The sequence below is a fragment of the Sapajus apella genome, unplaced genomic scaffold, assembly GCF_009761245.1.
Source record: "Sapajus apella isolate SASKATOON/1434 unplaced genomic scaffold, GSC_monkey_1.0 scaffold34, whole genome shotgun sequence".
Taxonomy (NCBI): Eukaryota; Metazoa; Chordata; class Mammalia; order Primates; family Cebidae; genus Sapajus; species Sapajus apella.
In genome coordinates this window covers 7,077,538-7,104,482 of record NW_022436974.1, presented here as the reverse complement: position 1 = coordinate 7,104,482, position 26,945 = coordinate 7,077,538, and the positions used below count along the sequence as shown (strand labels likewise).

Sequence of the window (26,945 nt, the reverse complement as noted above, 5' to 3'; positions counted from 1 at the left end):
GCAGAGGCCGAAGTGGAAGTTGGCGTAACGGCAATAAGGGGCGGGGCCGAAACGGCCCAGGGGGCGGGCGTTTGAAATCAGTGCCTTAGAGTAGACCCTAAACATCATTTTATACCTTCAAGAACCAATTACTTAATGTCTCTTCCGTCTTTTCCGTCCCCGACCCCCTCCCAGACTCCATTCCGGTACTGCGTGGACGGAAAGCCCCGGGTAGCCGACACCACGTCCCCGGCTAGCGGGCTAGAGCGTGGAAAAGGATTACACCAAACTGTTTAAATCCAACGACTCCTGCTTCCATCCTTTCTCCTGAGCTAGAACCAACAAGCCTAGAGAGTTGGGCTTCGGAAAAACTAGTGTTTTCATTTAATTGGATATGAAGAAAGAACAAATAAGTACGGGGCAACCACGATCTTTATAAAGGTACCATTCCTGCAAAAATATTACACTTCAAAGCAAAGGTTGTATGCGTAATGTTTGCTAAAATTTTTTATTTAAAAAAACGTTAGTTCTTGTGGGAGGGGAGATGTCAGTATTTACGACAGCGTTTAGAACGGTGGGCCCAACTGCCAGGAGCACAGTGTAGTTATTAAGATGGCTACTCAAATATTAAGTTTTAATAAGACAACGAAAAGGAGAAAACCCAAAGACCAAAAAACCCACCAATCGTCACTCCTCCCTTCCATAAAAAAATAAGTCAATCTGAGAACAGAGATCTTGATTGCTTAGTTCATCTTGGTATATCATCACATAGACCTTGACATACAGTAGTTGCTCAATAAATACTTGTGAAATGGAAATTCAACTTCCCCAACTTAGTTTAAAATGTAAGGAGCTCACAAAATTGAAAATTTAAATGCTTTATTATCCCTAAATTCTTTGCAACTTTTAAATGAAGGGAAAAAAAGCAGAAAAAGCCCTTTCACTCATAAAGTTCAAGATGAAAATCTTGATTTTTCTTATCAAAATTACACATCTCAGTGAAGGACACGGTCATCATACTAGTTACTCAAACCAAAATCCCAGAGTGCCTATTTAAATTTTTTTCCCTTCACTCTTCACATACAGTTCATTTACAGGTCTTAACGATTCTACTTTAAATACTTACCAGAAATTTTATTCTACTGCCACTACCCTTGTTCTTGCCAACACTGTCTCCTACATGGATTGTAATTTTTCCTAATGTATCTTCCTGGGCCATCTTTTATCCTACAGTCAATGCTGCATATAGCCTAAAGAGTGATCTTTTAAAAATAATCAGATGGTGTTACTATCCGTATAAAATTCCAGTGCACTTAGAATAAAAATTACATTTCTTAATGTGACCTGAGACCCCACAGAGTCTGGCCCTCGCCATCTTCCAGACTTCACTTCCAATCAGTCACTTGCTTCCACACTAAGCTTTAGACACAGCCAAGTGATTTCTGTTTTACAAAGCAGGGCAAGATTCCTTCTGTCTTAGGGCCTCTGCACTAGCTTTTCTCTGTTGCCTGTGCCCCAAGATAACTATCACCATCCTTCATGTCTCAGGTATCACAGTGAGGTTTTCCCACTCCTTCCCCTCCAACACTTGTGTTTATACACCATCACATCATTCTGTTTCATTTTTTCCTACCACTGAACATTACCAGAATCTATTCTATTCTTTTTTTATTGCCTTGTTTCTTGTGTGAGAGGCAGCATAGGAAAGTCATTAAGTGAAAAAGATCTTCAGCCTGCCCATTTTTGTTCTAAATTCCAATTCTGCCCTTTCCTAGCTTTGTAACCTTAGGCAAGTTGCTTCCCCTTTCCGTGCTCTCAGTTTCCTAATGTGTAAAATGGGCATAATTCCAGTCCCTAACTTATAATACGACACTAAGGATTAAGTGAATTTATACTTGTAAAGTGCTTAGAACTGTCTCAGCAAATAGTACTTGCTAAATAAATGTTAGCTATTATTATTATTAATATTATTTTTATTATTGTCTATCTTCCTGTATTAGAACATAAGTTCCAGGAAAGCAGGAACCTTGTCTCTCTTGTTCACTGGGTGTATCCTCTGCATATAGAACAGTGCCTGGCACATAATAGGTACTGAGTAAGTATTTGTTGAATGAATGAATGAATGAATGAATGATGCACTATGAAGTAGAAGAATGAAGTAACAATGGCAAGATGGTAACACAATTATAGAAAAAAAAAACCCAGTTTTTATGTTCCAACTGTCTTTATTAGCCCAGAGTGAATCACCTCCATTGATTTAACTTCCAGCCTGCTAACCCAATCTTTTGGCTGCCAATGGAGATCAAATAACCACCCTATAATTTCATTAACACCAATATACAATTTAATCAATCCAAAAAATTAAAAGCTTTTGACTTAAATGGTCTGAAAGTGCTAATAAGAAATTGAAACGAAAGCTTTTGACTTAAATGGTTTGAGAATATTAAAAAAAAGAAAAGTTTACTAAAATCTTGAAATTCATCCAATCAATTAACCTAGCTGGCAAAAATCACATAACCTCCCAAGAATTTTAAACCTGTTACCACAAAATCTAGTTTGGCTTTTATTTCTGCCTGCCAGTGCTCTTCTACTCTCCTAATTGTTTATTTTCCCCCTCTGCAATAATATAATTTTCCACATTCCCCTTTCTTCAAGTCTACATGCCTCTGTCACCTCCTTTTCCCTCCCCATTCTTCTCAGAAAACAGAAGCTCTTAAACGTTGACTTCTCATCTCTTCTTTGCCTTTGGCTATTCCTATATCCTCAGATTCTCATGTATTACTGGAGATGAGGTGACCCAAACTCTCCTTTGTGCTCTGGATCCTAATAGTGACTGGCATCTTGTGATGTATTTTCTGTTTCTTCTGATCTGTGAGGCTGTCCCTTTCATATCATTTTTATCAGCTTTTCGACATGGTATAGTGTATTTTAACCTTAAAAAATGCTCCTTCATTTTAATATGCCAAAGGTAGCATTTAATTAAATGTGAAAGCAATGTAGTTTGGCCCTTGATTGCAAAACTGATTATTCTTATGGCAGGAGTAACATAGGAATTCCAGTTTAAAGCTTAAACAAAATCAACACCTAAAAGGGAAAATGGAAACCATAAAAACCTAAGAAGAAAATTTAAGAAACTATTTATAGAACCTAGAATTTGAAAGATTTTTCAATCAAAGCAGAATACCTTAAGAGCTTTAAAAATAAATAATTTTTAAAAATTTATCTACCCAAAAATTAATTTTATAGCAGAAGATGCCAAAGACAAGTCAATAAATGCAGATTGGCAAATAAATTTTGTAATGCCTATAACATACAAGGATTTCTACTACTACTAATGATACACGTAATATAAAAATCACAAATTACCCAATTAAAAAATCAACAAAAGATATAAACAGGCCATTCAGAAAAAGCAATTCCAAATAGACAATAGTCAATAAACATGAAAGACACTCAACCTTCTAATGAGGAAAATGAAAGTAAACTAAAAATGGATTATACATTACAGCCTCAGATTGGCAACAGTTAAAAAAATTAATAACATAGTTGGATGGGATTGAAAGAAAAGGGGATTCAGTCAAACAGTGAGGGCATTGGTCCCCCATTACCTTCACAGTAAAAGCCAAGGTGTTCACAGTGGTTTTCTATAGTCTATCCTTTCCCCTACCCCTTTGACCTCATCACTTGCTTATGCTTTTCTTGGCCGCCTCTTCCCTGTTGTTGCTTGGACACACACATTGCTGCTTCTGCTCAAGGCCCTCATACTAGCAGTTTTCTCTGGCAAGGCAATTCTTCCCTGTCTTATTCAAGTCTTTGTTCAAATGGAAGCCAACCAACCTTGGGCATCCCTATTTAAAATTGTACCTGTTCTCTTTCTCTGTCCCCTAACATTGTTTACTCCATATCTCCCTTTCCCTGCTTTCTTCTTTTTATTTTTTCAAATTGTATTATACATAATTGCATGGCATGTATCGTCTTCCATGACCCTATGTAATTTAGTTATATTACATTTATTGTTTCTTTCTCTGTTTCTCCCATGTAGAATATAAGTTCTAAAAGGGCAGGGATCTTTGTTTTGCTCAGTGATATAGGGCCAAGCATTAAAACAATGCCTGGCACCAAAGCTACCCAATAAACAGTTTCCATATGAGTGAATAAAAGAAAGAACGAATGGATGAATTAATTAATTAGTTTTAAAAAGAAAAAACTGTGTTCTGATGTAAAAAGTTATTGCCTAATCTATTTTATATTTTAAAGGAGAAAATAACTTACATTGTGCTAGTCTGAAATCCTGATTTCAAATGAAGATAAGACCCAGAAATATGATTTTCTTTCAGGAGAGAATCTCTAAATAAAAAAATCATGTGAGATCAGGCTTTATATTTACCATCAAAATCCTAATTGAATCAGTCCTAATCCAATCACAACTCTGATCCGACTCTCTCCATCTCTTCCAGCTGAATCACTCTAATTCCCCTAAACTCTCTTATACCAAGTTATTAGCCTACAAAATGTGAACATTTTGCTTAAAAATGTTTCTTTGAGGCTTTTAGTAAGAATACAAAAAAAAACAAAAAAAACAATGCCCACATGTCAGAAATTAAATTTTAAAACAAAGTAATATAAATAATGAAATCTTTAAATTTTTAACCTGAAAATCACACATTTTCTAATATAAAAAGCTAGTACTTTCTTTGATGTTTTGACAAGTGAGAATATAAAAATAAACTGGCTAGCCTTCTACCAACAAAACCTTGATTTTAAATGAAGACATTCTAGGGTTTAGAGAGACTGTTTCCTGGAGACAGCCTCAAAATGAGCTATCATTTGCTGATGGTACAGGCTAGATTAATATCACAGTTTAACCACCTCTTATTTAATCACATAAATACCTCACCAGCTGACCAGTGTTCTACTATGAAGACAGTTAAAAACAAAACAAACATATCAAAAATAGTTTAAACAACTAAAATACAGAAAATAAAGAGATAGAAAAAGACATGCCAGGCAAATTCTAATTTAAAAAGCTTGAAGTAGCAATATTAGTTAGCAAAAGTATTCTAGAGGTTGAATAACATTAACAGTGATGAAGAGGTGCATTTTATTACATTATCAAGAAAAATCCACTAGGAAAATTTTAATCAAGGACATGTATGCAGCTAATGACAAAGCTTGAGAAAATATGAAGCAAAAATAAAGAAAAATGACAAATCCATAATCATGGTGGGATTTTTTTAAGATAAATTTCTCTCAAACTAGCAGATCAAGCAAACAAATTAATAACTGATCAAATATATATGATATATGTGGTATGTGCATTATATATGTATGCTTATTATATTTATATTTGTACATAAAAAGTTCACTGTAATCAAAGCAGAATATACATTTTTTTCAATAAACATTGAATATTTACAGCAATCAGGTATAAGGCCCCAAAATAAATTTCAACAAATGCCAATGTATGCATTTATTTTTTTTAATCAATTTTTTGTTGTTTTTGAGATGGAGTCTCACTCTCGCCCAGGCTGGAGTGTAGTGGTGCATCTCAGCTCACTGCAACCTCTGTCTCCGAGGTTCAATCAATTCTCCTTCCTCAGCTTCCCTGTGCAGGTGCATGCCACCACGCCAGACTAATTTTTGTATTTGCAGTAGAGACAGGGTTTCACCATGCTGGCCAGGCTGGTCTCGAACTTCTGACCTCAAGTGATCCACCTGCCTCACCCTCCCAAAGTGCTGGGATTACAGGTGTGAGCCACCACACCAGGCCCAGTGTTTGCATTTCTATAACAGTCTTGCCAATTTTTGAATTTTATATAAATCTTCAGAATGTTTATGTAAATGAATATGTATTCCTTTGTGTTTTTGCTTTATTTCTCCACTTAATTTATGCTATCTGTAGCTCTGAAATACTATTTAGAGTTTCATTGTATAAAAATACCCACTATAACTTGTTAATTCTAATAATTATCTTTTCATTGTAGGGATATTGCAAATAATGCCACAATGAACATTTTTGTAAATGTGCAGAGGTGCATGTGTGTGCATTTTTCATATATACATTTCATCAACAGGATGAGAGTTCTTGTTCTATAATCTCACCACACTTGATATTGTACAGCTTTTCAATTTTAGCTCATTTAGTGGGTGTATAGTGATATATCATTAAGGTCTCAGTTTGCATTTCCCTATTAATTCGCATGTTAATTGTCCATTTGTATCTGTTTAAGTCTCTCTATTGAATTGTCTTTTCTTTGTGGATTTCTATGCTTTCTTAATACTTTAGGCATAGTTCTCTGTTACTTGCTTGTGCTGCAAATTCAGTTCTCCTCTCTGGCTCTCTTTTTGGTATATCTTAATAAACAACAATCTTTAATTTTATAGTAGTTCAGTTTATCATTCTTTTCCTTTTGCTTAATGCATGATATTTCTTGATCATGAATGTCCCTACTTTGGAAGTCATAATGATATTCTCAGGTATTATCTTCTAAAGGTTTCATAGCTTCGCGTAAAATTCATTTTTGTGCATGGCATAATGGAAAAGGGGCCTTGAAATCTGGTGGGGCAGATATTCTTACGTTATTTATCTTTTATAAGAGTGGCTTTGCTATTGTTGGCCCTTTAGACTTTAAAATTTAGGAGCCAATTGTTAAATTCCACAAAAATAGTTTTGGAATTTTAATTGTGATGACATTTAATTTATAGATTAAGAAAACATTCTTAAAAATGTAATGACATTTTACAATACTAAGTCTTCAAATCTATTAACAGGTTGCATCTTTCCATTTATTTAGGATGTCTTTATATTTAATATGCTTCTCTAAGTATATTCATATTATTCATAGAAATCTTGCGAATTTTTGTTAGCATTAGTGTTATTAATTAATGCTTAATGCTGTTATAAATGGCATCTTCCTTAAATTTTGGTTGTCTAATTGTTGCTGGTGTATAGGAATATCATTGATTTTTATATGTAGGTATTTTAAATTCAGAGAATTTCCTAAGCTCTCTTATTAATTGAAATGGTCTATTCAGAGATCTTGTGGATTTTGTTACATATACAATCATGTCATCTGCCAATGACAGCTTTGTTTCTTCCTTTTTTATCTCTTTTCCTTCTTTTTTCCTTGCCTTCTTATGTTGGTTAGGACTTCTAGGACAATGTCAAATAAAAATGTTGATAGCAAGCATCCTTGTCTTTTTCCTGATCTGCAAGGGAAAACTTTTAACTTTTCATTATTAATATGATTTTGCTGAAGGTTTTGGATAGATACACTTTATTATATTAAGATTTTGCCTACTATTTTTAATTTGCTGAAGGGATGATGAATTGTATCAAATACTTTCTCTGCATCTAGTGAGATTCTCTTTAATTTGCTAATATGTGTTATTACATTATTATTTTTTAAAGTTTTAACCTTTCATCACTGGAATAAATTCACCTGGGTCATGATGTATATATTACTGCAATCAATTCGATCAGATTTTATTTAGAATTTTTTCATCTATGTTCATAAGCGAGACTGACCTATTATTTTTTTTTTTCTCATAGTATGCTTGTTGGGGATTTGTATCATAAACAAGTTGGGAAGTATTCTTTCTTTTCCTATTCTCTGAGAAAATGTATCTAAGATTGGAAGTATATCCTTCTTGAATGTTTACCAAAACTTCTTGGTGTAGTCATCTGGACCTACAGTATATTTTCTGGGAAGAGCTTTACCTACTGCTTCAGTGTCCTTGAGGGTTATGGATATATATATTGTTCTGTTTATTCTGTTGTCAATATTGCTGTTATATTTTTCTAAAACTTTATTTCATTGAAATTTAAAAATGTATTGTCATAAACTTGTTCATACTTCTTTATTTTCTTTTTTATGTCTGCAGCATCTGTAGTGATAACTTCTTTATCTTTGTTGATATTGGCTTATTTGTGCCTTCTATTTTTATTCTTCCCTATTTTCATCAGTCTTTTCAATTTTATTAGACTTTTTCTTAAAAAGCCCAACTTTTGGTTTTGTTCCTCATATTTTATACTGGCTTTATATTTAATCAATTTCTGTTCTTTCATTATTTCTCTTCTTTTTCTTTCTTTCCTGTTAGTTTTTTTCTGACTTCCTCGGATGGATGGTTAGCTCATTTAGTTCTTTTAACGTTTTTCCTTTTCTTATATGTTTATTTCAATTTATGTTTCCCTTTTAATACTATTTACATGTATCATACAAGATTTGAAATGTAATGTTTTCCTTCCCATTTAGTTCAAAGTATTTTCTAATTCCCATTTTTAAATTTTATTCACATTAAAGATTTATTTGGAAATGTATTTTTTATTTTATAAAACTGAGAATTTTCAGTTATCTTTTGAATATTTCTAACTTCATTGTTTTGTGGTCAAATAACATATTCTGACTGTTCTCAACCTTTTGACATTTGTTAAAGCTTGTTTTATGGCCACAATTATGGTCAACTTTGTAAACTTTTTATAGAACTTGGAAAAAATATATTCTGCAGCTTGGGATTACTGAGTTTTATATGTCTATTGCTTTTTAACTGCTTGATCAGTAGGGTCCTGGTTTATGTCTGTCATCCTTGGATCCCTTTTATTCTCAAAAGTGTCTCAGCTTAGATGGTAAATGATAGAACATAATTTAATGTCAAAGTTTAGAACCATTCTTCTTAAAATCTTAAATGAGTATAGAATTTCTACCAACTCAGTCAACATTCAACATTTTGCTAGAAATCATATCTAGTTACTTAAGACTTCCATTCCTGCCTATTTCTAAAATAAAAATGAGTAAGAGACATGACTATTAGAAAAAGAAGAGATTTTTAAAAATTTTTTTTTGTAGAAAATATCTACATGAAAAATTCTAGAATTAATGGCCAAGCTAATAGAACTAATAGGAAATAAGAGGTACAAGGTTTGAAAAGGGGTATAAGATCAATAAATAATAAGAAAACTTAATAGAAAAAAATTTCCATTTATAGTACACTGAAAAAATTATAAAGTTCCTAAAGTTTTATCTAAGAAAACAGATTCACTATCTTTTTGCTGCAAATCTGAAGCTTCATTGATATACACAGAACAAGATCCAAATAAATGGATAAACATACCAGTTAATAGGTGGGAATGATCAATGCAGGAGCTATGAAAATACACCTCTAATTTTCTTTACGTTCATTGCATTCCCAATGTAAATTAACAGTATTTGACAGAAATAACAGATTTATTCTCAAATGAATACTGAAGTTTTAATCTATAAATATACCCAAAATAATTCTGAAGAAATTTGAATAAGTACAGGGAGACTTGCCTTAACAATTATCAATACTAAGTATAAAGCTTTAGTAATTAAAACAAGCTAACATTGGCATAGAAATGTACAAATAAATAAATGGACCAGATCAAGAGTTTAGAAAGACATCCATCCTTACATTGTAACTTAGCATATGTGAGAAAAGGATTCCAGCTGAATGTGGAAAACTGTGGCAAACAACTGGATTTCTTCAAAAAAAGGTTGCCTTTTTCATGATAACAACACAATATTCTAAACTGGTAAAACAAGTAAAATTGAAAAGCAGATAAAACAGTGATATTCTAAACTGGTAAAACAAGTAAAATTGAAAAGCAGATAAAACAAACAGTGATAACAAAATGTGATCTTTTTGACCCCAAGGAATGGCATGGATTACTTAAATATGAGATAAAGGCATACACCATAATGGAAAAGAGCAATAAATTTGATTATATTTAATTTTTTCAAATATTTAAAAAAATCATAAAGTAAATGGAGGTGGTGGGCTGAGATAAGTTATTTGCAACAATACAGTATACATAGAATTATCCCAGACATTTAAAGAACTGTAAAAAATCACTATAAAAAGAAAGCAATGTAACTGAAAAAAATGGGCAAAAGATGTAACTGGTAATTCAAAAAACTGAAACCCACAGAAGATCAATAAATCAATGAAAAAGTACTTGACTTTACCAGTAAACATGTCACACAATAATAATAACAACTACAATAATAACAACAAACACAATAAAATAAAAGGAGATAAATCATTTTACCAAATTGTCAACAACTAAAAAGTTGACATTATCAAATGCACCTGGAGGTCTGGAGAAACAGAAACTCCTATTAGTACATAGATGAATTAGGATAGCCACTAGGCAATTTGACATTGCCTAGTAAAATGTAAAGTGTTGTTTCTCTATTATTTAGAAATGATAATTCAAAGTATCTACCCTAGATAAATTGTCACATATAAGAAAGAGAACACACCCAGCACTGAAAGTAATAGGAAATACCAGAAGTAATGTAAATACCCATCAATAGGAGAGTACATTAATAAAATATATTTTTATAACAGACCATATATAATTTATGTTTGTGTGTGTATGTATATATACATATGTGTATATATGCATATGTGCGTGTATGTATATATGAATATATCTTGAAATTGTTAATGTTGAATTTAAAAATTGTAGAAAATAAGGCCAGGCATGGTGGCTTATGCCTGTAATCCCAGCACTTTGGGAGTCTGAGGATGGCAGATTGCTTGAGCTCAGGAGTTTGAGACCAGCCAGGGAAAGATGGCAAGTCCCTGTCTCTACAAAAAAATAAAAATAAAAGAAAAATTAACTGGGCATAGTAGCATATGCCTGTAGTCCAAGCTACTTAAGAGACTGAGGTGAGAGGATGGTTTGAGCCTTGGAGAGGGAGGTTGCAGTGAGCTGAAATTGCACCACTGCACTCCAGCCTGAGCAACAGAGCCACTTCCTTTCTCAGACTAAATGAATAAAAGTAAAAATTGTGGAAATGAGCATATTACGCATAAAATTTTTTATATAAAATAAAAATAGCAGATACACAAAGCAGTATTATTGATGGATACACAACACATACACACATAAAAAGATACCCAAAGATGGAAAGTGTAGCCAATTCATGACTAGTTATAGGCAGGGGGAAAGAGAACAGGATTTAGGATTCAGATCAGAAAGAGAATCCCATTTCATCTGAAATATTTATTTATCCTACTTAAAAATTATTGAAGCAGGAGCAAGATTTTTAAGGGATATCTGTTCTTATGACTTTATTCAACATTACACTGCCAGGGTAATTAGGCAAGAAAAATAAAAGCTATCCAGATTCAAAAGGAAGAATTAAAACTATCTTTATCGACAGATTGCATGATCTTATGTATAGAATAACCCTAGTAGCATGCTAAAAACCACTAAAACTAAAAAAGAATTCCAGCAAGGTTGCAGGATACAAGATCAATACATATAAATTAATTGATTTATATACATTAATAGTGAGCAATATGAAAACAAAATTTAGAAAACATCCATTAACAATAGTGTCAAAAAGAATAAAGCGCTTAGGAATAAATCTAACAAAAGAAATGCAAGACATATACTGGGAACTACAAAATATTGTTAAATTAAACAAGCTAAATGGAAAGACAGTTCATATCCATGGATCAGAAAACTTATTAAGATGGTAATGGTCTACAAATTTATCTCCAGATAAATGCAATCCTACTATAATTCCTGCTGGCTTTTTTTCCTCCAGGAATTAAAAATTGATCCTAAAGTTCATATAGAAATATAAATGAACCAGTAGAGTCAAAATAATCTTGAAAAAAAAATTTGGAGGGCTCACACTTTTTTATTTCAGACTTTAGTATAGAGCTATAATAGTCAAGACATTGGTATAAGGATAGACATGGTTCAATGGAATAGAATTGAAAGTCCAAGATAAACTCTTAGGTTTGTGGTTGATTGATTTTCAATAAAACTTTCAAGAGAATTCAATGGAGAAATAATAAGAATTGTTGCTGGAGCAACTTGATATCCACATACAAAAGAATGAACTTGTATTTCATAGCATACATAAAAATTAAGATCGTTAGCCTAAACGTGAACTAAAACTATAAAACACTTAGAAGAAAACATAGAAAAAATGTTTGTGACCTTGAGCTGGGCAATAATTTCCTAGACACAAAGCCAAAAACACAAGCAACACCAAAAATTGATAAGATGGACTTCATCAAAATGCAATATTTGTGCACTTTGAAAGACATAGTCAAGAAAGTGAAAAGAAAACCGAGAGACCTGGAGACCACATTTTCAAATGTGGTCTTGTAATCAGAACACATAATGTAACCAGAACACACTTGTAACCAGAACACATAATGAACTCTTACAACCCAGTAATAAGGAAACAAAAAATAAGCAAGGGACTTGAATAGAAATTTTTCCAAATAGATATATGAATGGCCAATAAGCTTATGAAAAGATGCTCAATATCATGAGTCATTAAGAAAAGGCAAATGAAAACACAACGAGGGCAGCAGGCATGGTGGTTTGCACCTATAATCCCAACACTTTGGGAGGCCAATGTGGGAGGTTTGCTTGGGCCCAGAAGTTGAACACCAGCCTGGGCAACATAGTGAGACCCTGCCTCCACAAAAGATAAAAAAAAAATAGCCAGGCATGGTGGTGTGCTCCTGTTAGTTCCAGCTACTTGGGAGGCTGAGGCAGGAGGATCACCTGAGCCTGGGAGGTCGAGGCTGCAGTGAGCTGTGATCGTGCCACTGCACTCCAACCTGGGCTACAGAGTGAGACCCTGTATGTTTTTTTTTAATTAAAACCCACAAAAATTACGACTTTTTACCTACTAAAATTGCTGTAATGAAAAAGACAATAACAAGTATTGATGTGGATATTGAGAAACTGGAATCCTCATATATTGCTAGTTATAAATGTTGTATTTACTTTGAAAAACTGTGTAGCAATTTTTAAAAATGTTAAACTTGGAGTTATCACCTAGCTCAGCAATTATACTCCTAGGTATCTACCCAAGAGAAATACAAACACATTCACACATAAACTTGCATATTAATGTTCATAACAGTATTATTCAAAATAGTCCCAAAATGAAAACAACCCAATTGTTCATCAAATGATGAATGGATAAGTAAAATGCAGTATATCCATACCATAGAATATGATTTGGTCATAAGAAACATAATACTGTTATATACTACAACATGAATGAACCTCCAGAAACATGTTGAGTGAAAGAAACCACACACAAAATATTACATATTATTCCATTTATATTAAATATCCAGAGTGGGGAAATCTATAGGTTGTCTGGAGTTGTGGGTGGAAATGTACTGTTAACTGCAAATGGGAACCAGGTTTCTTTTTGAAGTGATAGAAATATTCTAAAATTAGATTTTGGTGATGGTCACACAATGCTGTAAATATGCTAAAAATCATTGAAGTGTACACTTAAAGTGGATGAATTTTGTGTTGTGTAAATTATATCTCAATAAAGTTGTTTAAAAACTACTCGAAGCAAATTTGATAAAATACTAAGGTTTTAGTTCTGGCTGGATGGAGTACAGGTTTTTGTTTCTCAAAAACAAAAACTCAGATACCACAGATTCCTGGGCCCCAGTTTCGAAGGAGATAAATGAATAAATTTAGAGTGTTTTCATTATATTCTTATTTTCAACTATGGACAGGGGCCCCCATCTTCAAAGGAAATGAATAGGTTCCTGTCGGAGCACTCAGTGATGTCTACCAGTCATACATAGCAAACACAACTCTTTAGTGCCTGACTCAAATACAAGCCAAGAGTAACTAGACATACGAGGAAAACGTTTAATGAAAAACAGAAACCAAGACATTCTGGAAGGGCAAATTTAGAGGAAACAGACACAATATAGAGAGCAAATAAAACTTAAACATTATTATAATACTTCTAGAGAGAGAAGAGAAAATCTGCAGCCATGAAAAATTTCAGAAATATATAATGAATATTCAGAGAACGAAAAAAATCCTGGAAATTAAAAATATAATTGACAGAAGATTTGGAAAATAACAAAAGAACAAATGGAGAGTAAAGAAAATTAAGGATCAATCAGGAGGTTTGCTGTCTAACTAATTGTATTTCCAAAGAAGGAGAAGAAAACTGAAAATGTAGAAAGGAATATGTCAAAGGAATGATGTAAGACAATTTCACAGCAAGGAACAGCATGAGTTTCTGTATTGAAAATTTTAGCACAATAATTGACAAAAAAACCAATTATATCTTAATGAAATGTCAGATAATAAGGAGCAGAAGAATACCTTAATAGTGTTCAGAAAGAAAAGTCAGATTACAAAAAGGAACAATAAACAGGTTTTGGACTTCTGGAAGGTAGAATTCAGCAGAACAATGTCTTGAAAATCTTGAAAGAAGAGCATGAGGATAGAACAAAGACATTTTCAGACTCAGACATGCAAACTTTAGGAGAGTGTTATGATATTTGTGGCCATCCAATAACTTTCACATTCCCTTTTTATTTTTCGGTAAACCTCTGACATGATGATCCATCTCAACAAGATCAGAGCCAGAACTCAATTATCCAGCATCTATTGCAGTTAAGGCATAGACATGTGGCCTGGGCTCTTCCAATCAGACATCCCTCTAGAGACTATAATGTAAAGAAATATGAAGAAGTAGATTTCATGAAGAATCTGTTCCTGGAGTAGGGGAGTGAGAGACAGTGACCTTTCAGAGGCAGCAGTGGCTTAGATTCTAATTGGAAATGCCTCTTGCTCAGAGTCTTTGGTGCCTTTGACCAGAGGATGTATATGAATACCTAACTGTTGCTTGTTGGGTAATCTGGATATTGTTCCTGGATACACAGTCTCCAAACCCTAGTCTCTGGTCCTGCTGAAGATTCTGTGAGATACTTGATCTCTAATGAAGCTTCTAAGGATGCTCCTGGTAGATATGCTTTACCAACACAAGGGAGTAAACCAGGAAGGAAACTGAGATGGGGGAAATCAGAATCTAACATAATAGAGAGGGAAAGGGGACCCCCAGAATTACGATGACTAGAAACCTCAAGATTCAGGTCATGCAACAACTTAAAGACTATTAGTCTGGATTCAAGTAAGCATCTGAGGACTCCAGTAAGAATATTTCTGAGAAAAGAAATCTGATTCAGTACCAGATGTGTTTTATGCATTAAGAAGATATTTACCTTTCTGGAAATGAATCTGGGAATGAATTAATATAAAGTATAAAGCCAAGCAAATGTAAGAATGAGATAGTTATTAACTACAGGATAAATAAAAATTTATACACTAATGGAAGTGCAATTATACTATGCTACGTGACTCATCTGTGACTACTTTTGCCTGACAAAAATTCAGGCTTTGATTTTATTAAAAATTTGATATGGCTGTATAAGAGAAAGCTAGGAAAAGTCTGTGTGTCAATGTGGGGCATAAGAGGACTAACTACATCTTTTATAGTACAAGTGTCTACAATATCTGAAACTGAAAAGTCTAGAAATACAGGAAAAGCAAAATAGATGAAACAGCTAAAATATGTGAGTGATTGCTTTTGAGAGTGGGAATGAGGGAGGGGAAATGCGTGAATCAGAGTTCCTTAGCTGCATACTATGGAATTCACTTTAGGCCAAAGGGGATTTTTTTTAAAGGTAAAAAAGTTATTGAGTAGTTTACAGAATCTCTGGGAGAGTCCATGTAAGTCCAACTTACATGCTACTCAAGACATGAATTTAAAATTTATTGACAATCCAAAGAAGCATCTTTTAGGTGATGCCTTAAAACTCAATGCAGTGGTGTGTCCTTATAGATGGATTCAGGAAGACTTCTGGCTCCTGCCTCTCTCTGCTGCCAGATACCACTGTTACTGCCACAGTATCCATGCAACAGATGAGAATAAAGATGATTTGAATGAGGTTAATAATCCCATGTTCAATTTATTATATGTCACAATGAAATAATAATGCTATACTTAAGGTGCTGGATTTAAAGGCGACATCCCAAACATTGGGTTTATGTCACAGTTTAATCTATGCTGTTCATGCCTAATACTTGCAGCCATATGTCTTTCTCCATTATATCTACTTTCCTCTGGATGTTCATAAAAAGTCCACACCAAATATTGGCATTTGTAGGCACAAAGGGTACAGAAAAAGTTACCCTTTTACCTTCCTTTTTTTTTCTTTTTTTTTTTTTTCTTTCTTTTTTTTTTTTTTTTTTTTGAGACAGTTTTGCTCTCTTGCCCAGGCTGGAGTGCAATGGTGCGATCTTGGTTCACTGCAACCTCTGCCTCCTGGGTTCAAGTGACTCTCCTGCCTCAGCCTCCCAAGTAACTGGGATTATAGGCCACCACCACACCTGGCTAATTTTTGTATTTTTAGTAGAGACAAGGTTTTACCATGTTGGCCAGACTGGTCTTGAACTCCTCACCTCAGGTGTCCCTACCGTCTCGGCCTCCCAAAGTGCCAGGGTTACAGGCATGAGCCACCACACCCAGCCTTACCTTCCTTTTTTCATGCAGCTTATCAAGAAAAGTCTATCAAACCTTTTGGGTCAGAGACATGCAGATATTTGGGAGAGAGAAGCAAACACATCTCATGGAAGAGATGTATTACCTTAAGACAAGTGCCCACTAGAGATGAAGGCTGCTTGTCAAGTAAGACACATTCTGGAGAGCTGCCACCTCAACAGATTGTAGTAAGCACCAAATAAGTGGCCCAGGCTAATAGCACTCATGGAGTATAGAAGATAGAATTCTCACCAAGGTTTGGGTTTGGTGTAGAAGGATCCCTGACATAGGAGAACCTCAGATTGGTCAAAAAGGTAGAGTTTATGACTTAGAAAAGAGAAGGAAGAGATAAGTGAAGCAAGGGAAGAAAAGCGTAGACTCAAGGACAATGATTAGGTGTACTTGACTGAAACTAAGTTTGTATAAGAACAATTGAGAGATAAATTTGGGAAACAAGAAAGCAATAAAGATGCGGTTTAAACACAATCATTTACTTTGCAAACTCCACTAAAGTGACAGTAACAGGATTTTTGTTTTAAGAAATGAACTTACAAAGACAGAAAATGGTAAAGGAAAATGGGTGGTGGCCAGTTTTGGAAATTGTAAAACAGATAGACAAGTATAAACTGATTTATCAAACACTAGAAAGCTGAATCCTAAATTGGCAGTGAGGAAAGCCAAGAAGCAACACAGTTGTCTCTACAGAACCCAAAAGGCTTAGGATGTCATGGCATTTGGTACCTCTGGGAATGACAGCTAAAATGAGGCTAAGGAGAAATTGTTGAAAGTCTGTCTAACAAACAGAGCCCTAGATTCCCATCCAACTGTAAGCAGCTGGAAAAATGGCCTCTCTTCCACCCTGGCAGAAGATTGAGCTTCGTTTTCTAGAGTAGGAAAAAAGATGGTCTTTGGACTGGGAATTTCCAGATACTTTTGAGAGTGTGGTTGTCATAGGGAAAATAAGTTGATAAAATGAACTTTACAAGTAGGGTACTTTTAGGAATGGTAGTCTCTTTTACCATTTGGTGGGAAAGTCAGACCTGTATCCTCCAGGACAAAGATTGAAGCATCTTTTAGATTGAATATGACCAACTCTAGAAATACCAGTGTTAGGAGTTCACCCAGGAAATAGCCCAGTTAGAACATCACGCAGGGAAGCATAATCACTAAAACCATTCATGTATCCTGAACTTCTAATGTGCCTTTTTTGTGCTGTACTTTTATATATAAAGCAATTACTAAAGGCCATCAGACATTTGAGGAAAGCCTTAAATATGAAAGAGACCAAAGCAAAAAAAGATAAAATGAACAAAAGGCAACTTCAAAGAAACAGCATGCAGACGGAAAAACAAAACAGAATTTCAAAAACCATTGAGATTTTAGTATTTTTTTTTTAATTGTACTTTAGGTTCTGGGATACATGTGCAGATCATGCAGGATTGTTGCATAGCTACATACATGGCAATGTGGTTTGCTGCCTCCATCCCCCCATCACCTATATCTGCCATTTCTTCCCATGTTATCCCTCTCCAACCTCCCTACCCACCGCTGTCCCTCCCCTAGTCCCCCACAACAGACCCCAGTGTGTGATGCTCCCCTCCCTGTGTCCATGTGTTCTTATTGTTTAACACCCGCATATGAGTGAGAACATGCAGTGTTTGATTTTCTGTTCTTGTGTCTGTTTGCTGAGAATGAAATTTTTGTATTTCTAGAGAGATAGAAGAAATGCTCCCATGAAGCAAGAATAAGACAATAAAAAAGAAAGAAAAGGAATGTACATACATGCAGGCACTCTCAGGTAACAGAAATGATTACTGGAAATTAAAAATTGGATTGGAGAAATGAAAAAGACAAAGAGAAGGAAGTTTAGAGATAAAGATGAAGACACTTTTCAGAAGATAAAATGTAGTGATAAGGAATAGAAAATTGGGAGGGGAAAACAAAGAGGTAAAACTTAGAGGTCTAATCCATGAGAGGCCCGATATCCAAATAAGAGGAGTTAATATTTGGACAAAAAGGAGTAGAGGAAATCAAAGAACTAAAAAAAAATAAATAAATAACTAGAATTAAAAAACTTTATTTTTTAGATTGATAAAATTTAAGAATATGGTTTAAAGAAAAGCTTCTATTAACATTGACAGAGAAACAACCTAAAATCAGCAACACATACAATGAACAGGTCATCTGTAAAGAACTAAGAATCATATTTATATCCTCATGCTCACACCAATACCCATGCAATAATTTCAAAAGTTAACCCCTCTCTCTGAATTAAAGGTATAATTAAAATCAGAATTAAAGGTACAATTAACATATACAAAGGAAAAAACTGTAGGATAATATTTATCTTCATCTAGATAGGGAAGTATATTTAACTTTCTAAACATGAAAAGCATGAAAAACATTGCAAAAGAAAATATAAATTCAACAAAATAAGACATTGTATATCAAAAACATTTTTGTTAAATAGCAAACTGGCAAAAAAAAAAACTATTAACATATCTAACAAAATAGTTTAATATGTAAAATATTCATGTAATTAATATATATAAAACATTTATATAAGTAGGTAAAAAAACACCCTAGGACCCTATTAGAAAAAAAACAGACAAAGGATATATACCAATACATAAGATGAAATCCAAATGATTAATATTTATGAAAAAAATCAAAATCAACCTTAGTGGTAAATTGAAGAAATGTAAATTAAAACTTGATCTAACTTTTTAACTTAATGAATTAGCAAAATATATATTTTTTCAAAGTAAAGTTGGTTAGTGTTGAGGATGTAAAATATGTTTTTTTCTGGAAAGCTTTGGCAATGTGTATTAAGGATCTTAAAATATTTCAATTCTATAATGTAATTTCATTTACAAGTGTCTAATCTAAACAAATTCATTCAACCAATATTTTACGGGATGTGCTGTTTTAGATACTGAAATACAGACTACATATTTAAGTAAAAGTGATTAGTAATAGTTATGGAAAAGTGAAAACAAAATAGCTGTCCACTAATGGGGGAAAGTTCAATCACTTGTCCACATAGAGTAGAATTTTTTCAGTTATCAACTATATTATTCTTATAAATTATTTTAAATAAGTAGTAGATTTTCTGAGAAAAAAATTGATTAAACATAGTGTTTAGATATTGACTGTCAGAAGAAACAATGGCTAATGTCTGAGGCACTTTGTCAACAATCCCCCATTTGAAGTAATAGATTTGAAATACACATGCAACAGGACAGACAAACAGGCTGTCCTCTTGTCCTACAATGTGGGCAAGGGCTGCAGTGAAAGGGACTGTTAAACTTATTCAGCTTCATTTCTTAATTTCCTTAGTTTAACACCCCACAACACATACACAGCAAGAAACTTAGGAGGCATTATTTCTAAAAGACCCAAAGAAAGACTTTCTAATTCCCAGAAATCCATTAATTTCAGGGGATCAGGTATTATTTTTTAAATTATTCTGGTAAGAAGAAAATACTTTTCTGTTATTGTCGGAACTGTCCAAAGTTTTCTTAGATGAAGAATTCTGCCTTATTGTGATTACTGTGGATAAGGATAAAATGAAAGAGTATCAAGTGACAGTGTAACTATTCTCTCCTGGTAGCTGTGGCTCCAGTTGAAAGAAGCAATAAGTAGTCTCACAACAAAAGCAACCATTGAAGACTCTTAGAGAAGTGACACTTTTGGTTAGAACACTGAAGGATCACTCTGTCATTGTACCTGGCAAATTCTAAGCAGTTTTGTTTGGACACAGTCACACTTACAAATTGTGGTATTTCCTTTTGATGTGCAACAGCTGAAGATTATATGTATAAGAAGACATTGCATCGTTCTTCCTAGAATCCTTAGAAATGTAGCAAAGAAATAATGTACTTATAAAACAAATACAAAGTGCTCAACCCAAAGCTTATTTTACTTGTATATTCAAAAGGAAATTTCTGTGATTTTCATAGTTAGCATTTTGTTATTTCTTGAGAGAAAGACCCTCAGTGTGGTATTTAAGTTTCTGATATTTAATTATCCTTCTAAATTGTCTCACTTTTCTCTCTTCATTTCTCTACAGTAAGCTTTCTAATAGAAAAAAAGAAACATTTTATATTCCAAAATATAAAGAATTTATGATAAAATCATTGTAGAATAATTTTTAAGATTAAAAGATTAGAATGAAATTGGGAGACTATCATATGGTACAGGTAATCTTGTCACTTGTACATCCACAATGTCTCGCTTGAGTAGTGACAGCTTTAAGTAGGAGAGGAAGGCAAGCTGGATCCTTGGGTTCTTCTATAAGGAAGATAAAGTGAGCACATGCTGGGGTGTCTAGATGTCCTTGGGGCCTCACAGTATACTGTTGTTGGATCCTCCGACAGGCATTGACTATATGTCTGGGAAAAGGGAGATGTAATAGTCAGTGGTGACTATGATAACACAATATTGCCCTTGGTAGAAATAAAGACATCTAAAGGAGAAACTTAGTTTCAGGAGAAAGATCATCAATTTTTATTAAACCAGTTGACTTTCAGGGGCTCACTGGGCCATCCAAGATGGAGAAGGAAAGCAGAAACTTAGGAGAGAGTCAGTTATTGAAGAAAGCTATGACAATAAATAACAGGTTTAAAGGGAAACAGTGTGGTACTAACAGAAGCCCTGACTATAAATAGGAAATTTAAAGAGAGAAAGAAAGTTAAGAGAGAGGAAAATTTAACTTTGAGATGTCTGCATGTTTGGGGAAGAAGAGGAGGTGGAACCCAGGAGAAAGAAAAGAACCAGAGAGTTAAAAGAAGTATCCGTGCCCTAGAGGTTGGAGAAGTTTTAAGAGGAAGGAGGAGGTTTTCTGTGAACCAGTGGTGTGGAGAGTTGAAGTGTAACTCCTGGAGCAGAATTTGGGAGGCAGTTTGATGATTTACAAAGAACAATGTCAGTAGAAAGGTGTGGGCAAGAACCTGGGATTTGTGGGTGGTGGGGTTGGGGCAGACAGAAGAGAGGAGGCTGAGAGGAGGGAGAGAGGAAGTAAGGACAGTAGCTTGAATTAGGAAAGAGATTGATAACTGATGTTTTAATAAAGAGAAAGATAACTGATTATTTAATTGAGCATAGTGCTGTAGCAAGTGAGATGTGTTGATTTAAGGAGTTCAAATGGAGAAATTAGCTCTGGAAAGCAGCGTTTTCTCTTCCCCTGAGAAGAGGGAGAACAGTAAGAAAGATGGGTATAATCAAGAGGAGACAGAGGGAAGTGTGTGCCAACTCATTTAATTATGTAATAAAAATGTTTTTAGTGCCTGCAATATATAATATACCAATATCCTTGGAAAATACAATGCTTAACAAGACACAGATCATGTTCTCGAAATACTTTTATATGGAAGATAAGTCAAGCAAAGACATAATTCTAGACACTGAAAACACAAGCTATTAATTATAAATTTTTCTATACCTTGGTTTCTTCCTTCATAAAATGGGGATAATGATAGTGCCAGCTTTAGAGATTAGTTGTGAGTTTTGAATGGGGTACTCTAAAATGCTTAAATAAGGGGCCTGGCTAAATGAAGTGCTAAATAAGTGACACTGTTGACATTATATAAGGTAGAAGTGATAACTGCCAAAAGAACTACAGGATATGAAAAATATTCAGTTTTGTCAGGACAGTAAAGGAAGATGAAGGATCAAGTTCATATACTTGGGAAGGAGTGGAACTTAAGAACTGAGAAAGAAGGGGAAGTTTGGGAGGGAGAATGTAGGAGGAGAGAAACAGTTTGAAGTTGAATAATAGCATAAAGTTAAAACTCAGGAAGATTTCAAGATATCAGTAAAATAGGCGCTTAGTTAAAAACTGCCCCTAGTTTAAAAAACCTGTTTCAAGCATCCCAATCTCTTTTGCGCTTCCCTTTCCTAGAGTTCTAACATAATTATTTGACCAAATAGAGAAATCTAGCTCACAAACCTCCCTCAAGTTCCCATTTCCTTTTTTAATCCAGGATAGATTTAATGGTTCATTCTCCATTCAACCCACCAACAACCTTATCCCTTTCTCACTGAGGTATATTTGCCTGGAACCTTACTATCTGCTTTCTACATATCTTTTGAATGGCCCTTCTCTATGGGGAAAATTCCTGTCATGCTAGCTTGGTCCGTAGAGGGCTGCTACCAGTTGTGCAAGGGATAGGGACAAATACTGCAAAGTCCCATAGTATGAGTTAAGGAAACACATCAGCTTTATTTTTTGTTATTTCTGTACCATTCATTCTTTTTTCTCTAACTCTAATTTGCCACCTTTATCATTTGAATGTATAGTTTATTTTCAATTGTTCATTCTTTTCCTTTTAATGCAATGAAATATGCCTCTTAGTTGTAGTTAATGCTTTTCACCCTAAACCGTATTTGTAAATGAACATACGGAAATTTGTGAAAATCATCATACCTTGATGAGTTATCACAATGAGCTATTCTGATAGGTATGAGACAAGCACCCAGGTTCTGAAAAGATTAACTTTACTCAAGAGATTCCCTTAAGCCCCCCTCCACAACAACTCATCTTTCCCCAAGGTAGCCACTACTCTGACTTCAAACATAGATTACTACACTCTAGCCAAAAGGCCTAGAAGCGATTCAGACATAGATTGCTTTGCCTCCTTTTCATCTTTATATAAATGGAATTATATAATAGGTATTCTTCTGAGTCTTGATAATTTTACTCAATATTGATCTTTATAAAACTGCATTTTCATGTGGCTTTTGTTTACATTCATTGCTATATGGTATTCTGTTGTGTGAATATACTGCAGTGTACTCATTTGTTTTATTGCTGATGGACATTTGAGTTGTTTACAGTGTGTGTCTACCAGAAACAGTGTTGTTACGAACATTGAATGTGACTTTCAGCACACAGCCATACACATTTCCTAGGCATGTGGAACAGTTGGATCACAGCACATGAGTATGTTCACTTTTAGAAGATACCATCAGAATAGTTTTCCAAAGTGATTATAGTGCTTCATATTCTCTGTAGTAGGGTATGAAAATTCTCACTGTTCCATTTCCACACCACCCTTGAATTATCAATCTTATAAAATTTTAACTTCTCTTTGTAATATTAGTGTTCCATTCTGGCATTTAATTTATAGATGCCTAATAATTTTTTCCAAATATTAATTTTCAACCTCTGTGTATTCTTTCTTTTAGATTTTGTTCTAAACACTGAGGACATACTCTGCTACATTTGGGTCACCCCCCCCTGCCCAGGTCTGAGTAATTCAATAGACTTTAAGAAGACAGAGCCCAGCAGCAACTGAAACATAAGAGTTGCAGGGTCAGCTAACATCAATGCCTGGGCAAAGTTGCTGCCCAGAGTGGAATCTCCCTGGTGAATAAACAAGCCTGAGAAAGATTATCATCTCATTTGCAAAAAAAGTAGGCTTAGGCTGGTAGATCCTGCTACCTCATAGATACACCAACCCAATTTTTTTTAAAGTAGCATTTTCCTACATCATCAACTATATAGAACATACCTAAACACTGCGCGTTTACTGCTAATTAAATGGAAAGTATGAAGTCTAAGGCCAACTGTGCCCAGAATCCAAACTGTAACATAATGATATTTTATCCAACCAAAGAAGAGTTTAATGATTTTGATAAATATATTGCTTACATGGAATCCCAAGGTGCACACAGAGCTGGCTTGGCTAAGATAATTCCACCCAAAGAATGGAAAGCCAGAGAGACCTATGATAATATCAGTGAAATCTTAATAGCCACTCCCCTCCAGCAGATGGCCTCTGGGCGGGCAGGGGTGTTTACTCAATATCATAAAAAGAAGAAAGCCATGACTGTCGGGGAGTATCGCCATTTGGCAAACAGTGAAAAATATCGGACTCCACCACACCTGAATTTCGAAGATTTGGAGCGAAAATACTGGAAGAACCGCATCTATAATTCACCAATTTATGGTGCTGACATCAGTGGCTCCTTGTTTGATGAAAACACTAAACAGTGGAATCTTGGGCACCTGGGAACAATTCAGGACCTGCTGGAGCAGGAATGTGGGGTTGTCATAGAAGGCGTCAATACACCCTACTTGTACTTTGGCATGTGGAAGACCACGTTTGCTTGGCACACGGAGGACATGGACCTTTACAGCATCAACTACCTGCACCTTGGGGAGCCCAAAACTTGGTACGCAGTGCCCCCAGAACATGGCCAGCGCTTGGAACGCCTGGCCAGGGAGCTCTTCCCAGGCAGTTCCCGGGGCTGTGAGGCCTTCCTGCGCCACAAGGTGGCCCTCATCTCACCTACAGTTCTCAAAGAGAACGGGATTCCTTTCAATCGCATGACTCAGGAGGCTGGGGAGTTCATGGTGACTTTTCCCTATGGCTACCATGCAGGCTTCAATCATGGCTTCAACTGTGCAGAGGCCATCAATTTTGCCACTCCACGTTGGATTGATTATGGCAAAGTGGCCTCTCAGTGTAGCTGTGGGGAGGCGAGGGTGACCTTTTCCATGGACGCCTTCGTGCGCATCCTGCAACCCGAGCGCTATGAGCTGTGGAAACGTGGGCAAGACCGGGCAGTTGTGGACCACATGGAGCCCACGGTGCTGGCCAGCCAAGAGCTGAACGCCCAGAAGGAAGTCAAGTTGCCTAGGAGAGCAGCGTTGGGCCTGAGACAACTCCCGCCCCACTGGGCCCGGCATTCCCCTTTGCCTATGGCTGCCGGCAGTGGGACTCGCTCCCACACCCTTATGTGCTCTTCACTCCCACGCCGATCTGCAGTCAGTGGCACTGCTACGCACCCCAGAGCTGCTGCTGTCCACAGCTCTAGGAAGCCCAGATCAACTCTATCATCCACCCCTGGTCCATCTGCACAGATTATCCACCCGTCAAATGGCAGACGTGGTCGTGGTCGCCCTCCTCGGAAACTGAGAGCTCAGGAGCTGACCCTCCAGATTCCAGCCAAAAGGCCCCTCTTGCTGGATACAACATGCACAGCTTCGGGCCCAGAACCTGAGCCCCTGCCTGAGGATGGGTCTTTGATGGACAAGCCTGTATCACTGAGCCCAGGGCTCCAGCATCCTGTTAAGGCTTCTGGGTGTAGCTGGGCTTCTGTGCCCTAAGCCCAGGGGCTGCCTTTATATCTACTGCTCTGCTGTGTGGAAATTTGATGAAATTGGTTACATTTACATCCCAGAACTTTGGTTGAGTTTGCAGGACTGTGGTCATGCATGAAAGAGCCCCTCTGATGATGCCCTTGGATGCTGCCAAGTCCATGGTAGTTTTCAATTTTGCCATATTTTGTTCTTCCTACCAGCCCCTGGAATGTCTTTGGATATTGCTAAAATCTATGTCTGTGGCTGAGGTTTTATCCACTGGACACATTTGTGTCTGGGAACTAGGTTTTGCTGAGGTTAGTGTAACCTGGTATACACAACTACCATCCTCTGGACCAACTGCGGAAGCTGCGGCATTTGTGAAGAATCCTGAGCTTTGATTCCTCTTCAGTCTCTCCATTTGTTTCTTCCCCTCCCTACCCCCTATTTCTATTAAAACTAGGCCCTTTTTACAGATAAGGTCAGTAGAGTTCCAGAATAAAAGATATGACTTTTCTGAGTTATTTATGTACTTAAAATGTGTTGTCACCAGTATTTGTTCCCAAAAATATTAAAAGTAACCAAAATGTTGAAATCTGATTTTATTTCAAATATTGTGTTTTCAACCTGTGTGCATATGTGTGTGGGTGTAGATTATTCTTTATGTATTTTTCTTCATAATTGTTTGAAAAAGTTTATCGCATTGTGTGATGGTGAATGAGCTCAGGGGATGGTTGTAGCATTATGGCTGTCTGGCTGGGTAGGGGGGCTGGGTTGCAGTCCATTTGCATATTGCTATAAAGAAATACCTGAAACTGGGTAATTTATAAATAAAAGAAGTTTAATTGGCTCACAGTTTCACAGGCTGTAGGGGAAGCACATAGACCAATGGAACAGCACAGTGAGCCCAGAAGTAAGCCCATGCATTTATGGTCACTTGATCTTTGTTAAAGTTGCCAAGAACACACAATGAGGAAAGGACAACCTCTTCAGTAAATGGTGCTAGGGAAACTGGATAATCCACATTCAGAAGAATGAAATTAAATCCTTATGTCATACCATATGCAAATATCAACTCTAAATAGTTAAAAGAGTTAAAACATACCAGAAACTGTAAAACTAGAAGAAAATGGGAAAAACTTCCTTTTTTTTGGTGCAGTGCAAATTTTTTATTTTTTTATTTTAATTTTTTATTTCCATAAGTAATGGGAGAACCAGTGGTGTTTGGTTACATGAGTAAGTTCTTTCGTGGTGATTTGTGAGACTTTGGCGCATCCATCACTCAAGCAGTATACACTGCACCCAATTTGTAGTCTTTTATCCCTCACCCCCTTCCCACCATTTCCCCTTGAGTCTCCAACATTCATTGTGTCATTCTTATGCCTTTACATCCTCGTAGCTTAGCTCCCACTTAGTGAGAATATAGTATGTTTGGTTTTCCATTCCTGAGTTACTTCACTTAGAGTAATAGTCTCTAATCCCATCCAGGTTGTTGTGAATGCCAT

At 35.5% G+C, this 26,945-nt stretch overlaps 1 protein-coding gene across 1 annotated transcript; it reads left to right on the top strand.

The window, feature by feature from the left end:
* Positions 1–7: 7 nt before the first annotated feature.
* KDM4D (lysine demethylase 4D) lies at positions 8–26,040 on the top strand. Its single transcript, XM_032295728.1, has 3 exons — positions 8–420; positions 1,980–2,074; positions 23,541–26,040. Exon 3 carries the CDS (start codon positions 23,896–23,898, stop codon positions 25,465–25,467), a length of 1,572 nt encoding a protein of 523 aa, XP_032151619.1. The 5' UTR covers positions 8–420; positions 1,980–2,074; positions 23,541–23,895; the 3' UTR covers positions 25,468–26,040.
* Positions 26,041–26,945: the final 905 nt, after the last annotated feature.